Source organism: Penicillium samsonianum (genome assembly GCF_028829775.1).
Source record: "Penicillium samsonianum strain IBT 33392 chromosome Unknown utg000009l_segment0_segment0, whole genome shotgun sequence".
Classification (NCBI taxonomy): domain Eukaryota; kingdom Fungi; phylum Ascomycota; class Eurotiomycetes; order Eurotiales; family Aspergillaceae; genus Penicillium; species Penicillium samsonianum.
Window position 1 is genome coordinate 1,136,521 of NW_026643267.1, and position 19,801 is coordinate 1,156,321.

At 46.5% G+C, this 19,801-nt stretch overlaps 6 protein-coding genes across 6 annotated transcripts; 2 read left to right on the forward strand and 4 right to left on the reverse strand.

The window, feature by feature from the left end:
- Positions 1-1,751: 1,751 nt before the first annotated feature.
- N7471_013451 (uncharacterized protein) lies at positions 1,752-3,197 on the reverse strand (the record flags this gene model as incomplete). The annotated part of the gene is made up of 1 exon (XM_057286170.1): positions 1,752-3,197. One exon carries the CDS (start codon positions 3,195-3,197, stop codon positions 1,752-1,754), a length of 1,446 nt encoding a protein of 481 aa, XP_057129495.1.
- A 930-nt stretch (positions 3,198-4,127) lies between these two features.
- N7471_013452 (uncharacterized protein) lies at positions 4,128-4,742 on the reverse strand (the record flags this gene model as incomplete). Its single annotated transcript, XM_057286171.1, has 1 exon — positions 4,128-4,742. The coding sequence occupies one exon, from the start codon at positions 4,740-4,742 to the stop codon at positions 4,128-4,130; it is 615 nt and encodes a 204-aa protein (XP_057129496.1).
- A 1,305-nt stretch (positions 4,743-6,047) lies between these two features.
- On the reverse strand, positions 6,048-6,677 carry N7471_013453 (uncharacterized protein; the record flags this gene model as incomplete). The annotated part of the gene is made up of 3 exons (XM_057286172.1): positions 6,048-6,171; positions 6,311-6,487; positions 6,538-6,677. The coding sequence occupies 3 exons, from the start codon at positions 6,675-6,677 to the stop codon at positions 6,048-6,050; spliced, it is 441 nt and encodes a 146-aa protein (XP_057129497.1).
- A 5,427-nt stretch (positions 6,678-12,104) lies between these two features.
- Positions 12,105-12,576, forward strand: N7471_013454 (uncharacterized protein; the record flags this gene model as incomplete). Its single annotated transcript, XM_057286173.1, has 2 exons — positions 12,105-12,194; positions 12,256-12,576. 2 exons carry the CDS (start codon positions 12,105-12,107, stop codon positions 12,574-12,576), a joined length of 411 nt encoding a protein of 136 aa, XP_057129498.1.
- Positions 12,577-15,157: 2,581 nt separating this feature from the next.
- On the forward strand, positions 15,158-17,563 carry N7471_013455 (uncharacterized protein; the record flags this gene model as incomplete). The annotated part of the gene is made up of 4 exons (XM_057286174.1): positions 15,158-15,277; positions 15,321-15,964; positions 16,113-16,201; positions 16,251-17,563. The coding sequence occupies 4 exons, from the start codon at positions 15,158-15,160 to the stop codon at positions 17,561-17,563; spliced, it is 2,166 nt and encodes a 721-aa protein (XP_057129499.1).
- An 874-nt stretch (positions 17,564-18,437) lies between these two features.
- Positions 18,438-19,130, reverse strand: N7471_013456 (uncharacterized protein; the record flags this gene model as incomplete). The annotated part of the gene is made up of 1 exon (XM_057286175.1): positions 18,438-19,130. The coding sequence occupies one exon, from the start codon at positions 19,128-19,130 to the stop codon at positions 18,438-18,440; it is 693 nt and encodes a 230-aa protein (XP_057129500.1).
- Positions 19,131-19,801: the final 671 nt, after the last annotated feature.

Consider the following 19,801-nt stretch of genomic DNA (forward strand, 5'->3'; position numbering starts at 1 on the left):
GGCCAGATCCTCACCGGCAGAGTATAGGGCGAATGCAATATATATATCCCTAAGTCCCTTGGAATATCTTTTCCTAAAGAAACTCATAACACCCAAGTAAGAAGAATCAATGGACCTTCGTCCTCACTTCGCCGGCCTTGAACAAAGTGAGCCCAGCACCTCAACCTCGACCCCTAGCTGCTGACCATGAAAAAAAGTTGTCAGGGTCGATGAGATATCGTTCGGATATATGTCACCCCTTCAAGACCATATTATAAGTGCATGCCAAAAGAAATACGGTCTACCACATGTTATGACCTTCCCGCCAGATCAGGTGTATCTGGTCATGATGGAAATCAGCCCATTGTGGACACATGCACGCCCACTAGGACGCAGTTTATACTACGCCCTGTGGAATCGGATGTCAGATTATTGGTTTGCGAGGACCGAGCAGGGCCTTTTTACCTGGCTTGTCATTGCTTTGAAACAGGAGGTTTTTGTGCGATATCATACAAATAAGCTTCACCCTATGGACGGACAAGCCCCAACTCATTCTGCAATTCTGAACAGTCTCAACCCTATATATGATGAGCCTCGTGGTTTGGTTCAGTGGGAAGCAGAGTTTTGTCTTGACAACTTCGAAGTGAGATCAGTCGTTGGATCGGTTTATTGCCTTACTCAAATGTTTTCAAATCCCCGTCCTATGCCCATTAACTACATATCTAATAAGCTCTATTGAAATATGTTGGGGTTCGACGCACCTGGCTGAGTGTGGGTTACCACTCTAGTAGAATAGAGGACATCCAAGAAGATGTATATTTTCTCCTTATTTAAAAGTAAGATTTGAATAACCCAGGGCTATATTGAAATAACCCCGTCGTGTCGTCCATTTCAAAGCGATTGCTCTAATTAAAAGACGAGTTATTAAATCGTCATGCGAAGAAGTTTTGAGTGGAAAATACCTACGATCGTAGTTGAGGGTGCAAATAAGGGTCAAATTATGATTTAGCCTCATAAGTAGCCAAAAATGTAAAATCTGGAAGGGGAGCAAGGGGAAGCTCCATTTATACCAGGCTTGAGTCCAAGGCGCCCGAGAAACCCTGTCGTTAGACTAGGACTTTATGGGTAATACTGCTGACCTATCATGTGTGTGCTGGCTCCTTCTATTGGCTTTCGAGAGGCAATATGCTGCGCTTTAAGTAGAGAATCAGAGAATGATTCCACGTAGAGTTCAATTCATAATGAAGATTTCTCCATGATTATACCGATGTAGGATTCACTAGCGGGTTTTTGTGGTGCGGGCCAATCCGGTGCACAAAAGCAATGCATGAAAGTGCTCTTTCCTAGTTCATACTGAGGAGAGCTTCGTTGATATCAAAACTAATATGCAGAGCCCCGCTTGCAAAAGGCGCAAGATCGATGGGGACAAAGGAGAGTATGATCGAGAACGTGGCTTACAGTATCGAAACTAGAGCTACGATATAAACACCTTGTCTGGCGCGGAGACCCGTATATCTATGCAAGCCAAGTGACAAGTATCACAAATCATAATTTACCCGCTTGCAGTGCTTACCACCTCTACATATCAGTAGAAATCTTGAAAACACAGAATGAGAATTGCGAAAAACTTCCATATAATAGCCGTATTGAGGTAATCTATCGCAATGTCCGAGCCTGGTCTCGGGCTCATGGAAACAATCTCCAAGCAAAAGATGGTTAGGATCGATGGCCATCATCGCAGTGACTGCGTCGTGAATTAGGGCAATCGCTTCCTAGAGGTCAGAAACCTCTCCGAGACGTCTAGCTCTCTCTTTCACGGCATTTTCGAGTCCCTCTAAGCACTCTTTCATTAAGTGACCTTGATTTAGATCACCAATAGCCTCAAGAACCTGTTCATAGAACAACACCACCATTTCGATATCTTCCATCCTTGCTGATACCTCGTATCGTATTCCAAGCTTATGAGCGAGGTCGGCCAAGCGCGTTGGAAAAGAAACGGAGGTTTTAGTGGTGGCCTCGAGCGCCCGGAAAGAGCACATAATCCCCGTTTCAAGATAGATGTTGTTATTTTCAGCGCCAAAAAGTAGCTCAAACCTTCTCCCAAGTTGGAAGAGGCGCTCCACATCTTCATCGTCGTCAGTTTTGGTCATGATTGCTGCATAATGAGTGTGTTCAATCGCACGACGAATATCAGGTAAGAATCCTATAACCCCGAATCGCAAGTCGAATAGGTCCGCCAGAATATCTAGGCGCACTATAAAGTCGGAATGATCACCAGCAGTCTTCTGAACCACAACGTAACAATAATCAATCGCTGCGCTGATATCATTGAAGCTTTGACTTTTTGCGGATTGATACCTCAGCATTTCAGTTAGGTATTCCAGGCGCGTTGTAAGGTCGGCATGATCCTGAGAAGTCCTCCGAACCGCAAACTGCAAAAAAAGAATCGCCCAGTTGATATCTTCGATATTCCGAGTCTCTTGTTCTCGAGAACTCAGCAGTTTCCCGAAGTCGTCTAGGCGCGCTGCATAGTCGGAATGATTATGAGCCGTTCCCCGAAGCGTGAGCCAGCAACAATAAATCGCTGCATTGATTTCATCGAGATTTTCAGTTTTGTGGGCCCTCTCACTCAGGAGTTTGAAGAGGCTGTCTAGGCGCGCTATATTGCCGGGATGATCATGGGCCGTTCCCTGAAGCGTAAGCCAGCAACAATAAATCGCTGCGTTGATATCATCGAGATTTTCAGTTTGTTGGGCCCTCTCACTCAGGAGTTTGAAGAGGCTGTCTAGGCGCGCTATATTGCCGGGATGATCATGGGCCGTTCCCTGAAGCGTAAACCGACAACGATCAATCTCTGCGTTGACCTTATAGTCATCTTCAGTTTGTTCGGCCCTCTCACTCAGCAGTTTCCAGAGCCTGTCTAGGTGCGCTGTATTGTCGGGATGATCATGACCAATTCTCCGAAGCGCAAGCCAGCAACAATAGATCGCTGCGTTGATTTGTCCGGCCCTCTCACTCAGCAGTTTCGAGAGGCTGTCTAGGCGCGCTGCGTATTCGGGATGAACATGACCAGTCTCCTGAGCCGCAAACTGATCAATCGCTGCGTCAAGCTCATGGTCGTTATAGCCAAGCTGAATTGCTCCATCAAGATCACTCGTCAAGGTTTCAGGTTGATCTTGAGTATAGGAACTAGGTGCGGCAAGCTGATTATCACTCATTTTGCGATGTGGGTCATGGGCTTCATATTATATAAAGGTAAGCAAATAAACGGGAGTGATTGAGGAAGATACTTACAATTCCGTAGGCTCTGAAGAAAGTCGAGGTCGAAATCACGGAGTTTGTGACTAACGACAGTGAGGGATTCTCGTCTGTCTTGAAAAAGAGGTGAGCTATTCCAATGTGAGATTCGACAACTTTATAGTCCACCTCTTATTCCAAAAAGAGGCGCGAGGTAAAAGGTACGAGGTATGAGGTATAAATGCGCAGGATTCCTATTAGGTAAATTACTTCAATTAAATGGGTCCATTGCGCAGCCCTTTTCTAGTAATATAATCCCACCCCCGACAGGGTAGCATAGCGGTAGGTCATTGGCTCAATCAACCGATATGACGAGTGGTCTCGACAGGCCGATTTGGGCCCCGTAGATGGCATAATGTGTCTAGGCAGTTCTAAATTGTGATAAATCAACTCTATGGGGTTGCATTCTATGCTATACCTATTTGGTCCCCCTCCGAGTCAGCCGTAGGGGAGCACTCACACTGACTGGCTCCTTCCAATTGGCTGTTGAGAGGCAATATGCTGCGCTTAAAGTAGAGAATCAGAGAGCGATTCCACCCATTAAGACGCGTAGTCTAAGCCATAACGGAACCGGCATAGTCGGCCGCCACCTAAGTAAGCCCTAACTTTGAGAGCCTATAGCTGCTTAGTAAAGCGTGAGACAGTATGACCTCGGGGAATCTGTTTAGATCACAGCAACTAAACCCTGAATAATCTAAATAGGATGAACAAACTGCTGCATTAAAATCTAGCGAAGGAAAGACCCTTTATAGAGGCCACCTGGGCAAACAACCGCCTAGTCTGCCGACAAAACCAGTCATCCACGGAGATTGAATGATTATTTTGGCCCCTGACTTGGCCGAGTACAACGACTAATTCTCGAAAGCCTCTAGAGCTTCTGTCACCAATTGTAGGCCGGCTTGCATCGCTTGAACCTTCATGCCAGCCACTTCAGCAGTCGTATTCAACTCATGAATTGTTTGGATCTTCTGAACAGCAACCTCCTCCAAACATGCTTTGTCGCTTTGCAAACGCAAACGAAGTAAAAAAACATTCGAACGACTATCAACGCACGCTCTGCCGACGATCGTGCTCAAAAGTTGCTCAGAGAGCGTGCGGCCCATGTCGTCCCTTCTATATTGCGGAGGCAGTTGTTGTATAAGTAATTTAAAGATTTCAGCGCTCTCCCGCTCCGTTTTGTCGGCAGCTTCAGATATAGCTTGGCGCCAGTCGTCGTGGCTTTCGGTGTGGTGCGAGATCCACTTGGCCCCGGCCACGCAGTTGCGTCTGGCCGCATAAGTCAAGAGATCGCTTGGAAGCTCTTGGTTACGGCTCCAGAACCAACGTAACATTGGTTCAGGGTTTTGTTGGCGTAAAAGCTGATGCCAATTCGGAAGTCCGTTATTTGGGTGGGGGCTTCCAAGATCCACATCTCGATGTAGCAGCTGATTTGCTAGATCTTCATCGGCAAATTTGCACAGATTCATTATCTCCCTTGGCCCAAGGGTAGATAAACTGATTTCAGGTTTTGGTCGAAGCCGTTCCCAGCAATCCTGGAACAACTGGGCATCCCGGGTAGTGAATTGTAATATCGACTTGTGTCCACTGTTTTCTCTATGTACTGAGATAGGTTTGATGAGGTCTTGGGGCTTTATCGCAGACATTATCAGCTTTATCAAATTACGGTTCTCTGATGTAACCGCAATTAGATAGAAGTTTTGCCCATCCCGACAAAAAGAGGAGGGACTAATTGCTTGATGATCAAGCAGAAATGTAAAGCACTGAGCACAAGTGACAATCGTTTTTGAAGCTAAATCATGTGGAGCGGTTTTATCGAAAGGATGTCGACAAGTCTTCGTATGGTCAAAGTCAGGGCAGAGTTCCCAACTTCTCTCGATTCTGTTTCGAAACGAGTGGCTTCTAAGAACAGCATGAATCCTGGTTTTAAAGATAGAGTCCTCCTCCTCCTGGCAAAAGGCTTGTAGAGTATGTAAGGCGTCATGTGATCCGAGCGGTTCGGAAAAAACACTTTCCTCGATAATGTGATCTATAAGCTCTGTTGGTAATTTTTCGATTCTGCTAAGGATACTGTCGGCATCCTCTATGCTGTTGTGGGCAGTAATAGACTCTGGCATTTGCAAACAGTTGATGATGTTGATGTTTGGAAGGTTTGGAAGCACGAGTATACTGTCTGACCCTAGAGATGATTCGGCGTCCTCTGTGTCTTGTAGTGAGTAGTGAGTAGTGAGTAAATAGTTTATCCTTATATGAGTTCATGTAACTTACGATTTTCTTGGTCTCCCCAGATTGACGAGGGATTGTTTTTAAAGAAGAAGAAAGGATCAATCCACTTCGGAAGTAGATTCGGAAGTAGGCCTCGTAGTGAGATAACAGGGAAACAATCCATCATGGTTTGTTTGTTGTAGTTATCTCGGGGAATGAATAGAATATTTATATGCTCGAAAATTATAGCAGTGTTTCTGTAAGCACTGTATGTAGCTATATGGGGGAATAATTCTATCACTTGTCCAATTGTGGGCTACAATTCACGGCCAGCCAAACCTCCTCATCGACCTTATATTATAGATTCGTAGTTCTTGTAACTAACCAGATAGTTGGCTCCGGCCGAGACAATTGTTGGGATATCAACACTGCCCAAAGGCCACACTACTCATAGCGTTATAAAAAATTCCATACAGAGTGTAGGGACCAAAGACAGAACCAAAAAAAGTTGTATTGGGAGAAGGAGAGCTCTCAATCTAACTATCTAACAAACTACCGAGGGTCCGTACCTAGGGCACCGACGCATCCGCAACAATTGATGTGATGATAGCCCGTACGCTTTGCGGCAGGGATACATGGCTGGAGATTGGCGAATCACTAAACTGCGAAACTGCGATTCTGATCGAGAACGCCCTGGGATGTTAGATGATTTCGGATTGTGGGTATATAGCCTTTATACTTACAGAAAAGAAGGGGTTCTTGGTGTACCCTGGTTTTCACTTGATAAATCACTTCAGTCGTTAAGCCTATGACACAAGAATATATGACTCACACATATACGACAAGCTTCAGCCCTCCAATACGCGGATCATCCAGGATATTTTGGATAATCACCGGATCCTTGAATATAGCATGGATGGAAATATTATCGTTTAGGGGAGTGAGTGACAACCCCAGTGGTGATTTCTCCGCCTTTCGAAACCGCACTCCAGTGGTAGTCTCTCCGCCTCTGATTCTTTTGTCAGATAAAGTGGTTGTGCTGCTAGGAGTGAGACTCACAGTGGTGTGCCTGTTGCAGAATATTCTTGGCAACAGATGAAGAAAGCACGAGTTATGTCGGCCATTGGCTCCGATAGGTCTTCGCTAACGTCTTCGCTAACATTGATGATCCCAATGATGGACAGTGGAGACAAGGACATTCCGGCAAGTCTGTTTTGCAAGGGAAAAGAGGAAGTTGAATGCTGCGAGAATATTTATCTGGGAATGAGACAATTTATACCTTTCTGTAGGTTCACCTAATTTGATAAACATAAGCAACTGAGGGGTACTAATTCGACGCAGAAAACACTAATGATGCTTCCATCGCCTTCAAAGATAAATATAGTAGTCTTGATACCATATCTATCTCAATACAAAATTTGAAGGCAATAATCGCCACCTTCACCTAGGATCATTCTATTACATATGCTCTATAACTCTAGAGAGCTTTTGTATTGATGTCACCAGCTGATATAATGCTTCATTATTCCAATTCACACTATCAAATCCCTTCTAACCTTCACCGTGCTCTCAAGATAAGCGAAAATAAACCCTAGCTTCAAACCTCAACTCTCAGTCACAGGACACTTGCCACCTCGATACGTGAAAGTCTGTTGTCTTGGTAGGACTTTTCCCGTTGTGCAGTCGTTTTTGGTGACCTTACCGACACATTTCCATAGCGGTTGCGTTTTCACGCATCCACATGCATATCTGTAGGTGTACTGAGAGCACATGATAGGTGACGGTTTCACTTATAATCTATATTAGCCTCGCTCTATACACTTTGGATTGATAGTATCGCGAACCTTAAATAATAAAGGCCTATACAAGGGTGCGTTGATTGCTTTCAATGGAGATGTGAGGCTCGAACTATTTACAGACGAAGCAAGTCAGCATAGATCCAAACACATATCTCGCAGGCTCTTATACCTAACTCCAATTATAGAGAAATGAGAGGCAGAAGTGCATAGAATATAAGGACAAACAAACAATAGTGCAACGGTAAAGTAATCAATGAAAAATGATCGTCCTTCAATCCGGATGTAGGGCACGGGATATATATAATACAAGCGAAGTTTCTCATTCCAGAAGCAGAGCCTATGCTCACCAATCGGACCTCAATCAAGCTTGAATTCTCAAAATTACTTTGGCGGTGGAGGCGGGACGCCCGGCTTCTTGACGCCTGTTGTATCATATGCGCTACGTCTATAAAGCTCAGCTTAGCTTGTCTCCAGTAACGGCATAGAACCTACCTACCTAGCAATGGTTTCTTTAGGACGAATCATAACTGACATCTGCATTTTAGGTGACTGTCGAATGGATAGCGAAGAGTGATTTGACAAGATATAAGGATTTATCTCTCTATATACGAAGATATTCTGGCAAAAGTCTTGCCGATTTGCCTGAAGTAATTCCTGTCAAGCCTGAAATGTCAGCGTGTGGTAGATGATCCGCGTTTGTGAATGAAAGTCTAAAAAGCGGGTCTCATATATAATTGATCTGAGCTTCGGAGGATGATGATACGAGTCCCGATTACCGATAATGTCTTTTCAAAGCCGACTAGCTACTTCGGGCAAAGCCTCGCTAGAATAACATCACTTCAATAGATCTAGTGGGTTTATAATATGTCATGCAGTTACACTTTAGTGGCGCTTTTGACCATATTCAAAGTGAGTCGCTTGTTCTTTGAGCTTACCACCCCTTTCCGCGGTTATCACAACTCCGCATAGAATACCCACACCCCTCGGTCTTGAAGATCACACGCCAACCCGCGAGTCATGAATATATTATGCATTGTATTAGAGGATTAGAGTTAAGGAGAAAATGTTTGACCCGACTACACTTTATTAAGTTTATATAGCAGCTGTCTAGACAGACGATGATGCTGATACAGATAACAGATATCATTATAGATCGATGACACGAAAATTTTCAAAAAGCAATTGTTGTGACCTGCGTAGTGTCAAAATATGCCTGGAATAGCCACGTAGGCAAAATGGGGAATGAAATACCAGATTGATCCCATCTTGGATGTGGAAGAGATTTCCGCAAAAAGCATGGAGGCCGGGGACCAAGCCAGATGCATACAAGCTACTCCCAATTCAAGTTCACAAACTGCGCTGGTGGACTCGTGGTGAAGATGGAGTAGATGCGATAAGCCGTGGAGTCGGTGGTCTCGGTAGCAATCGCGTCATGGGTATGTAGGGGCCGAGCTCGTTGCGAAAGTAGTCCCGTTCAGATCTGTAAAAGCCACACAGTGTTTGAAGGAACTTGATCTCATTTTGCAGCGCGTTCGTAAGCTGTTTTTCCTTCTGCCTTTTCGTGCGGGATCGCCGTGCTAAGTCGTTGCTCTTTTTCCGCTTAATTGCCTCTGCGGATGAGCCTGCTTTGAGGTCTAATTAGAGATTCAGGGCCTGCTGGTTGCTCCGGGTGTCCTTGAGTAGATGTGGGGCGCGGCTGTGTAGGACCTGAGGTCGGTGAAAATCTCCGTTGATCGAGTAGATTTCTGAAATCCATTGCTTGATGCAAGTGCAATTATGAGAGATGTGAAGCGATTAATTTCAGCTGGGAAGGAGGCTCTTATATTCTCATTCACTGTTCTTGTTACATGTGGACCTGAGATTGTCTGAGAATTACTAATTGATTAAGATTGACTCGCACTAAAGAAGGAAGGCTTGAGTATCATTCTCATGGTAGTGAACACAGGATAATTCTTGTTCCATTAGCATTTAAGCATTCTATGTTCAAAGGGTAGAGACCTTACATTTTGGAACCGTTGGAAATCAATTTGAGACTGGTTTTTTTTGGGCTAGCTCGATCAGAAATGCTAGTGTTTGGGTCACTTGTGTCATTATAACTTTTTGTGCAATGTTAAACAGCATCGACAGTTTTCCTATTTGATTATACATATCCTCGAACGAGACTTTTGATATCGCGCTAGACCTCAGCTCACAAGCACTCTCCAAATTGGAATGCACAATCACAAAAAAGAATGTGGGATGGAAAAAAAAGCCCATGCCTTGAAACTATCGCAATCCAGCAGAGGGAGAGCAACGGATAATACAAGAATTATTGTTTTCACTGGTCTTCGAAATCCAGTTAGTAAACAAAGTACAACTGACTATTAAGCCCTAAATGCGCCACGTCGCAGGTGACTATTCCGTTTTGGGTTCCAACGTTTGGGACCAAACGTTGGAACCCAAAACGGAATGGCGCAACTCCACCTGAAGGACCCAACACTCCACAGCGTGTGAAATCCTCTCTACGACCACGGATTCCAGAATCTTGCCCAGCGTCGCTAGGAGTGAGATTGGTCTCCATGCTTTAGCAATGGTGTAGTTTTCTTCATTCGGCTTTTTGAGTGGTATAATCTTCGCATACCTCCACTGTCTTGGCAACGTGCCTTCTTCCAGCGACGCCTAGAATAGTTCCAGGACCTGGTGCTTGACTGTGGGCCACGTCATCTTCCAAACTATCGCCGGTAGGCCGTCGTGGCCAGGCTCCTTCCAAGATTTCGTCGCTAATAGCTACCGTTCTATCTCCTCCAGGGTGGTCGCTGGCATTTCCACTAGTGCTCTTTGTGGCCGAGTCCCTTCGTCATCAATATTGTCACGGAAAGAACTGGGTCAGTAATTCTTCTACTTACTCTTTATGATCGGCGGTGGTGGTTCCATCTGCTCTAAGGAGCTGTGGGACGTTTCCGAACGCCGCATCCTCTCCCGACTTCAGGTATTTAGCGGCTTTCCATATGTTATCGTTGTCCGCAAGGAACTCATTCCAGTGCTTCTTCTTCTATTACCGGATGGCATAGTGATATTGTTTCGCCGCACTTTAGGCCATCCTTTCTAGCTATGGTACTTTTCGCCCCGCCCTTCGCTCCGACCAGTCGTGGTTTCGCCAGTATATATATATATACCGAAGTCCAGTCAGGTCAGCTGTGCACCATCGCTTCGCGTGTGGTGATGGTTTCGCTCTTAGTGTTAAAGCATGCACCGCTCCCGAGACCGCCGATATAAGTCGATCAGTTTTCTACTACACTGTGCCTTCCGACGGAAGGGCGGCCAGTGTGTTAGCAATTCTGCTATTAATCTCTTTCCATGGCGCGTTTTTCAGCAACAGTCGTTCCTGATACTTTGGGCCCGACCACGGGGCATCGAATACGGTCTCAATAGCGCAGTGATTCACCAGGAGGCCCGAAGGGCGTTGGCTTTTTATCTAATAAATACACCCCTTTTCCTGAAGTCGGAGTCGCTTTCTTCTAGGATACAAAAAAATCATACTCGGGACCAGCAAACCATAGTGGTTACTGCAGTGGAAAAGTTAGAACCTCTTCCCCTCCGAAAAGTTCGCTCTTGGTTCCATCTATTATTTGATAAACTACGGTTTTGAAGTCTATGGAGATCGATGTCTCGCCAAAGAGCCTTACGAGCATGGTCCTAAAGTCGTGGAGTTACTACAGAGTATGGAATTTCCCAATCTGGATGGCAATCCTCTGATTGACGACATCATCGACAAATGTTGGCATAACAAATACGTCACTGTCTCGGAATTAGCCGCGCACACGAACATGCTTTTGAACGAAAGAATTGATCCGACGGAAAGCAACAGAACTAGGAGGAAGGAAGGCACCGAAGTGGCGACCCTCGTGGAAACACAGTTTATCGAACGATGGTATGGTATCATGGGTCGCATAATTCATGGGATATGTTATGGCCTCGGAGCGTGGTGGAGGTCGTTATTACAGCGTTTCAACGGCGAGGTAACAAAGGACGAGCGATCTAATGGTGGCAATTGTAATGACGTGAATCACAGCCGCTTGGGAGAGGAATTCACTTCGAAAAAGGAATTTTGTCTGGACCTAAAGAAACGTGGACTTCTTCACGTGCTTTCTTTTGGCGAGCCGGAGCAAATTGGATTCACTTTCGATTGGTATAGGCATAGTCTTTTGGATTGAATAACTATACAAACTTCAGAGAAATTTTCCTGTATTTGCTAGGAATTAATTAGCCTTGCTCTTCTACGGATGTGGACTACGTTGAAGTACCTTTTCTTGGGTATATGTCGACCAGTTGACTTCGCAATTCGGGCAATTGTGTCCTGCATCGTTAGCCGTAGGTTTAAGTGTGAAAGAGCCAGAAGGTTGCCATGGGAGTTTGGGCTTGCAATACGGGAGCAGAGTTGTTTACGATCGAGCCCCGATTTCTAACAAAATTCGCTCGGAGTCTCTCCATGCCTTGGCATCAAGTCTTCCTTCCCTTCCCGTCTTATGGTCCATAGAAGATAATAGGATCTATTTCCAGGAACAAGAATCGAGTGTAGAAATTCTCGCGCATGACTTTGAGGTACAGACTTAAAACGGGTTTCCTCTAATTATCCCTGTTCCTAAGATCCTGCGGTCGCATTTCCTGGATCATCTGTCCCCCGAACGGATCTCCACCATGATACATACAAGCCCAATCCTCTTGAACTCCAATGTAATCAGTCTCCCGGACACATATCTAGTCAAACTATGAAGCTGAGCCAAGGTAAAGCCCAAACAAGAGCATCTGGAACGCCACGTGACTTATGCCCAACTTAGCTCCAGTCACATGACTTACATGCCCAACTTCCCTCCAATTGCCACTATACCCCTCCAAGCCCCTCCATTAAGCAGTCTTATTCCCATAACAACAAACACTGTAAGTAGTAGCCCCGAGAATCCCGCACCAGGTTTTTCTGCTACCACATCTAACGAGTCAGCACCGTATCAAGTCCTGTCAAAGAGACCGACGAGTTTCCGGAGGTGCGATTGCTTTGCTCTGCGAGATGAGCCAACCACTCTCTTCTGCGACCGAGAGCGTCCGTCAACAAATAAAGGGCGAGATCGCCCAGGCAGTGCTGAAACAAAAGACGCCCCAGGATACTAGGGGGACATTCTATGAAGAGGATCAAAGTGGAAACAGGGCATATGGGGGACCATTGCTTGAAGAGAAGGTGCCACGGCTAGTGAAGGGGATGGGACTAGGAGAGGTCTGTGGGAAGAAGATTTTCGAGTCCTGCTATGCTGCATCTACTTACTGATTATTAGGGATTGACTTGGAGCCTGGCATATTTCTCACAACCGAGGCCTATCATCAACAAATTCTCGCGCATGTGGCTTGTACCCTTGTCCGACAACGCGAAGATCACACCTGGTGGGCCTTTGAATGAAGGTTTTTGTACTTTTATCACTGACGAGCCTGTATTGGGTTCGGCCTCTACTGTCATATTCATAGCGCCGGAATGATATAAGAACTGAAACTCTTCATTTTGAAGCCAGCTCCTCATGATGGCACCCATTTCTTTGAATATGGAGTTCTGACATCCACTGAGAATCCATAGACCCGCGTAAATGTCAGCAAACCTAAGTTGCTGTTCACCTCGGTCAAGCGCAAAGAGGCGTCGACACTCGCATTGTAAGCAGCGGACCTGTGAATTACTGTATCGGGTTAGTTTTGCCTTTTTCGGTTTAGCGCCCCAATACGCCGTCACGTACCCACCCGCCGATGCCCTCCGACATAAAAGACACGTCTTCGCTGCTGTTCCTCCCTTTCTCTCACTTTTCCATTATTCTATCTTGCACTCATCGCTGCGCCTCTGCAATTTCGAACCGGACTCCCCGTCCGCCCCACTCCCCCCCTTACCCCTACTTGTTTTCGGTCGCAAACTGCGGCTGAGCCCTTGTCGCCTCCACCTTTACATTTAACTCCTTGGATCGGAATGATTTGGCCTGACTGCGCAAGTGGCGCCTTGGAGATATTCTCTTCCGGATGAAAAGCGTCATTCGAGCATCCCAAAATTCTCGCTCAAGTTGTGTAGTTCACTTGTCCTATAAGCCTGAATTTTTTTTGGTGTCTGTCCCGTTTCCCTCGATGGGATCGCACGATTCACTTGATTGTACCCGTCCGTGTGAGCCGTACGTGTGACCAGCTTCTTTCGGTACGGAGTATACATTTCCGTGATCCCTCTATTTTGTTGTGTCTGTGTGGCCTAGACTGCAGGTGCTGCGCCTAGTCGCACCATCCAATGACAAAAATACGTCATCGATGATCGTCTCAGGCTCGATTTTTATCCTGCCGATCTAGCCAGCAATAACTGCCGATCAGCACCCTCGAGCTTTCCACCCGGCCCAACCCAAGAACTACCGAAACAATCGATCCCGCGATCGCGTACCCTAATAACTGTTTGCTCTGGATCTTCTACGGCCGAAAGGCTTCCAACCGAAACCTAGTATTGCTAGTATCTACCACATTGAGGGGGGAAAGACAAGTGGAAGGGTCTCCATGAAAGCGAACAATTGGTGAAGAAAAAGGGACCAGGGAATATGGGATGAGGTACCGGACAAAGGCTACTGTGAGAAGCAGAATCGCGAGGATCAAGCAGTTGTCACCAAACGTCTTACCGATCATACGACGATGGGATCATCTTCGGATTGGTTAGATCGAGCGTGAGGCGGCCCGCGAAGAGTGCTTGGTCTAGAGAATTGGGCAGGATCACAGAATGCCAACATGGCACTTTTGTGCCCACTATCCTTTTGTGGCCTCGCTTCTCTTGAATTTGAGCCTGGCTTCACCACCCACAAGAAACTGTCATTATATAGAGTCGCATAACTCCCTCAACAAAATACAACTGAATTGTTGAACTCCCTACCGTGAAAAACATTTAGCATGCGGATAAGTTTCCGAGCCATATAGGAATGGACGCTCGAAATGGTCAGGACTAAAGCCTAACCAGTGCCGTAGTTCCCAGCTGGAACTGCGCTCTGGAATAGTCCACAAGCAATACAAGAGAGGGGATCTTGTTGAACCCTTCCACCGCATATTTCACATCTGCGTGCTCAACCCAATCAGGGCCTGGCCCGACCGCTGCACTGACCCTCCAAGCTGAGCTAGAGTAGAACATCATTGGGCCATGAGCCCCCATATAAAACAGTCATCGTCTTGGCATCTGCACACAGCCTCGAATGACTTTCGACTGCGCTGACGGGGTGATTTTCGAATGCTAGCTCTAGATGTGAGGCCTCTCTACCCCTGCAGACCAGACCCTACGAGTTCTGAATAACATCAGGACTACGAAAGTCAAGTGGCTTAGAGCCAGGCAACACAAGAGTTCCGAGTTCCTCTCAATCTATTCCTTTCATGCTTCCCGCCAGCGCGCTAACCGCACAAACCGAAGCATTCGTATCTTCGAATCTGCACCCAGTCACGCCAGAACTTTGCTAATTGGTCACTTGATGGCGGACTCCCGAAGCACTGCAAACGATTGGCTAGGGATTGTGGTTGAACTTCTGCGCTAGCTACATTCCGTGTCTTGAACTGATAGCACAATCAGACTTGGCCGACCTCTCGGCCTCTCGTCTCGATCATACGCGTTGAGACGCAGTTTGTATATATGTATGTGTTTTTGGAGATTCAACATGCACCAGATATATTGATAAAGCCAAGATGCTGGTTCTACTGTTTAACTGCAAACCACCAATGGCTGTAGACGCTAATGCAACGACAGGGATCGTTACATGAGGTCACATGGTTATTCTCTTTTCCTTGACCAGCCGCCCGTTTATCCCTCGATCCTTTCACTTACCGTGCAAGGCTCACCTTAACCGCCAGAAAAGTCCTAGAAGATGGGTCTTGTAGAAAGTAAGGTTCTCCTTCAAAAGCTGCAAAATATCTGCTACGAGGCAGAAACGCAAGGCTCAACTCGGATAGACGTGATCTTGCAGGATACAGAGGCGAGTACACCTGTCAGCTATGTTATCATCCGGGCAATTGGCTAAGGGGCCTTAGACGATTCAACTCCTCAAGTCCTCGTGGACACACCTTCCCGAAGATGCTCGAAGAATCATCGTCGGGAACCCCCCGACTCAGGATACTCGCATCACCAATACTCGCATCACCAACGGCAACACAGCAAGAAAGCCCGCGAAGCGTTTGAAATCATCACAACCCCGCCCGCCTCGCGAAAGAAAAAGTGCCACAAAAGCTCAAATTTGCCTTTCCAGTTCCATCTCGAGTAATATTTCTCGTTGGACGAAAAATCCATCTGATTTCTTCCTTGATGCCGATGAGACAATTGTCAACTTTGAAGCGCCTGCTCTGGGCTTCTTTTATCGAAGTCTGTTGCACTTTGAGCATCGCAGAGACAATGACTTGATTCGATCGCGGTTCCTGAAGGTTCTCTTTTTCAAGCTGAAACATAAATTCGGTCTACAAAGGCTTCATTCACACAGTTCAGATCTTCTTGCCAAAATCATCTTAAAATCTCCATTAGTGGGTCATGATCGAGATGATATTAAGGAGAACATTATCCAATGGTCGAAAGAAGGAAGCAAGATCGATAACCTGTGCCGTGATATTGATGATAGTTCTGATGATGGGTACCGGTATCTTTGGATTTTATTCTGCTTGCCAGAGGATGTTGGAAAAGAATAGTAAGTGCAGAAACCCGACAATGATTTTCTCGCGTTGAAAATATTGCAGTTTAAGGCTACTCCATGAGGGTGGGCCCCAAAGGTCACAATGGATTCAAGGCCTACGAGATAGAGGTATTTCAAAAGTCTGCTTTCGACGAGAATTAAGCGACCTTGCCCATGTGATATTTGAGAACCTGTGGGGATGTGTTGAGTCTATCACGCTGGAAATTGTCCAGGGTTCTCCGTTAGTGACAGGTATGTTCCTTGGAAATTTTTGGAAGATAGGCACCTAAATACCACACAGATCAGCCGTCATGGCATATATTAGCACCGAATGATGGAAATAGCAGGGAAACTAATGTACGACTTCGTGGTCCCGAGTCGTCCATATATGAACCAAATCTTCTAAGGCGTCAGAACCTTGCAAGCATGCCGAGTCCAGCTCAAGGGCTCAGGTGGGGTTCGAATTCAACTCGATCGACGCTGCTCTATCAATCCTCTCCAGATTTCTCTACGGCATCCTTGAACCCACAAGGCTTGGGAAGAAGTACAATGGATAGCATTCCTGGTTCGAATGCGGATAGCTCTGCATCTCCAGAAATACAGAACGGCCATATTGAGCCTCGGGGTCCGCTGTCAGATGAGGTGAATTCAATCCAGGTTCCTTATGACCACCGGCAGTTCAGATATCCTATCCCGCAGTCTCCAGAGCTACCAAACCCGACCTTGAGCGATCCCCCTACGACGCAGGTTCCTTACGACCACTGGCAGTTCAGATATCCTATCCCGCAGTCTCCAGAGCTACCAAACCCGACCTTGAGCGATCCCCCTACGACGCAGGTTCCTTACGACCACTGGCAGTTCAGATATCCTATCCCGCAGTCTCCAGAGCTACCAAACCCGACCTTGAGCGATCCCCCTACGACGCAGGTTCCTTACGACCACTGGCAGTTCAGATATCCTATCCCGCAGTCTCCAGAGCTACCAAACCCGACCTTGAGCGATCCCCCCGCGACGCAGGTTCCTTACGACCACTGGCAGTTCAGATATCCTATCCCGCAGTCTCCAGAGCTACCAAACCCGACCTTGAGCGATCCCCCTACGACGCAGGTTCCTTACGACCACTGGCAGTTCAGATATCCTATCCCGCAGTCTCCAGAGCTACCAAACCCGACCTTGAGCGATCCCCCTACGACGCAGGTTCCTTACGACCACTGGCAGTTCAGATATCCTATCCCGCAGTCTCCAGAGCTACCAAACCCGACCTTGAGCGATCCCCCCGCGACGCAGGTTCCTTACGACCACTGGCAGTTCAGATATCCTATCCCGCAGTCTCCAGAGCTACCAAACCCGACCTTGAGCGATCCCCCTACGACGCAGGTTCCTTACGACCACTGGCAGTTCAGATATCCTATCCCGCAGTCTCCAGAGCTACCAAACCCGACCTTGAGCGATCCCCCCGCGACGCAGGTTCCTTACGACCACTGGCAGTTCAGATATCCTATCCCGCAGTCTCCAGAGCTACCAAACCCGACCTTAAAGGATCCCCCCGCGACGCAGCTTCCCTACGAGCACTGGCAATTTATGACATCAGTATCGGACTCATTCATTGCATAAGCATATTGATCTACTGGAAACCCTTGATAGTTCCTTGCTTTTCATTCGGTGTCAAGTTTCAGGTTCGGTCGGCCGACTGCTAGAGATAAGCTAGTGATTGTGCGCAAGAAGGGTGGACCTTGGTACAGAGGAGGAATTTTGACCAGGCTTGTCTTGCAACTAGGACACCCTGTCAAGGCTGAAGGTATTTCTAGATTTGTAATAGATTGGGTCTACCTCACAAGCCAATATGTTATGACTGAACTTTTGCGGGACGGAAAGTCTCATTGGTATGCCAAGTGCCAATCATCAGAATATTGGCATACACCAAGGGCAACCCTGCAGGAACTTGTCAGTAATTTGTATTAAACGGCGTCCTTTTGTCTTCTGTTTATTCCTGTTCAATGCTTTAAGTTAGTCTGTTCATTTATTTGTGTCTCACGTTATCTCCTGAAGCGACCAACTTACCGTTTCACTTGATTATGAAGGTTAACAAAGTTACCAATCAAAGTGGATCGATGGCAGGCTAATAGCTTGAGAGTGAAGCAATCTGTAGTGTGATCCTTAGAGCAGCAAGGTCCAACAGCGAGCAATTCTCTGGACCGGAGTCAAAATCAACTTTCTGATTGGCTATTAAATTTAGAAAGAACTCTAGAATGTGAGATTCCTCTGATTCTAGCCAAGTTGCAGCAAGGTCGAGGAAAACAAACCAATGAATCGCTTCCTTGGCAGCGGTTCATGATCATACTAAGACATTTTCAATTGCTATCGCCCTGGACTCTGAAACCTCCGCCACGCCCGGACTCCTCAGTCAGTTCGAGACGTAGGCTCTCTAACTCCTTGTGCATTGACTCCCGACTAGCATTTTCCTGAAGGCATTCAAAGTCGAGAAGTTTTACCCCCCTTCGGCTACGAGAAAGTTGTATCGGTTCGCATCCCCATGTAAAAATCCCAATTCGTGGAGTTTCCCCAGAGCTGCTTCACATATATCCAGATCCTGAATGGAAGCAGGGCGTCCTTCTATTTTCTCCAATAGAAACCCCATGATGCGTCCATTTTCATGAATATGGCCGAGGAAGCGCGGCGTCAGCCCGGAATACTCCAGCAGCTGATATGCTCTTGTTTCCCGTTCGATACGAGGAATCTCCCATTCGAAACGAGCTATTTTAGCGATAACGGTCGATGGCGTTTGGAAGATGATTGGGAGAATCGGATGCGAGACTGCTTCGAATGCCGATGCCGTGAGCACCTTGGTTCTCACTAACTCTAGGCAATCAAATAGGGTGTGGTGCCATTGACACTTGACGCCGGCTAGTGGTCGGTTCGAGATGGAAGTTCTCAAGTCGCCGCTAGTTTCGTCTCGCGAAATGTGGGCTACTGTCCATTCATCGTACCAAGGAAGACTTGGCAGGGACTGAATAGGGAATGAAAGCGTATCTCTGTCGAAGGTTTTGGGAGATATGATGATATATTTGACTTGATTTCCGATTTGCAGTCGATATTCACTTTCAAAAGAATCTTCATCATCCACTTCCATGGAGAGGACAGCCGGATGCATTGGCTTCTCTTGATGTTGATAGGAAGCCATATTCGTCAATCCCCCTCACTATGATCGAAAGCTGGGTTTATAATATATCCTTGGAATTACCTTAACCGCCGCTGTGCGTGCTATTTTTCTATTTTCGGAAAAGATAATAATGTACTCTATTGTCTAAAGGATCGATATCCTTGGAATTCATGGGATTGTTAGGAATGTCGAGCGGGGTTAGGCAGGCCAAGGAAGTCTAGACACGGCCACCATCTCAGCTCAGCGGCAAGGACTCAACGCAATTTGCTCAATTAATTCAGCCACGGTGTTCCATTCTGGACTCTAACGTTTGGCACCAAACGTTAGAGTCCAGAATGGAACACAACTTGTACATGTAAATCGAGTCGAGAACTAAGCAGGTGATCATCTTTACAGAGTCTTTTGCAGTAGTGATTTTAGCTCCGCGGTTACCTGAAACACCAAACTCTACAAAACCCACTATTGGTGGATCCTTTATTGGTCCAGGTTTTTTTTTCTCTCTCTAAATTTGGAGGAAATGGAGTTTAATTGACAACAAGTGACGACCGTGATCGTCGTACGCAACACCTGTGGTACTTTCCTCGTCTTTATCTCAGTATGCTAGAGCCGCCAGCCCCAAATGGAACCGAGGCAATATTCGGCCTGGCAGATATAAAAGGTCCGCTTGGAGCATCATTCAAATAGTAGCAGCA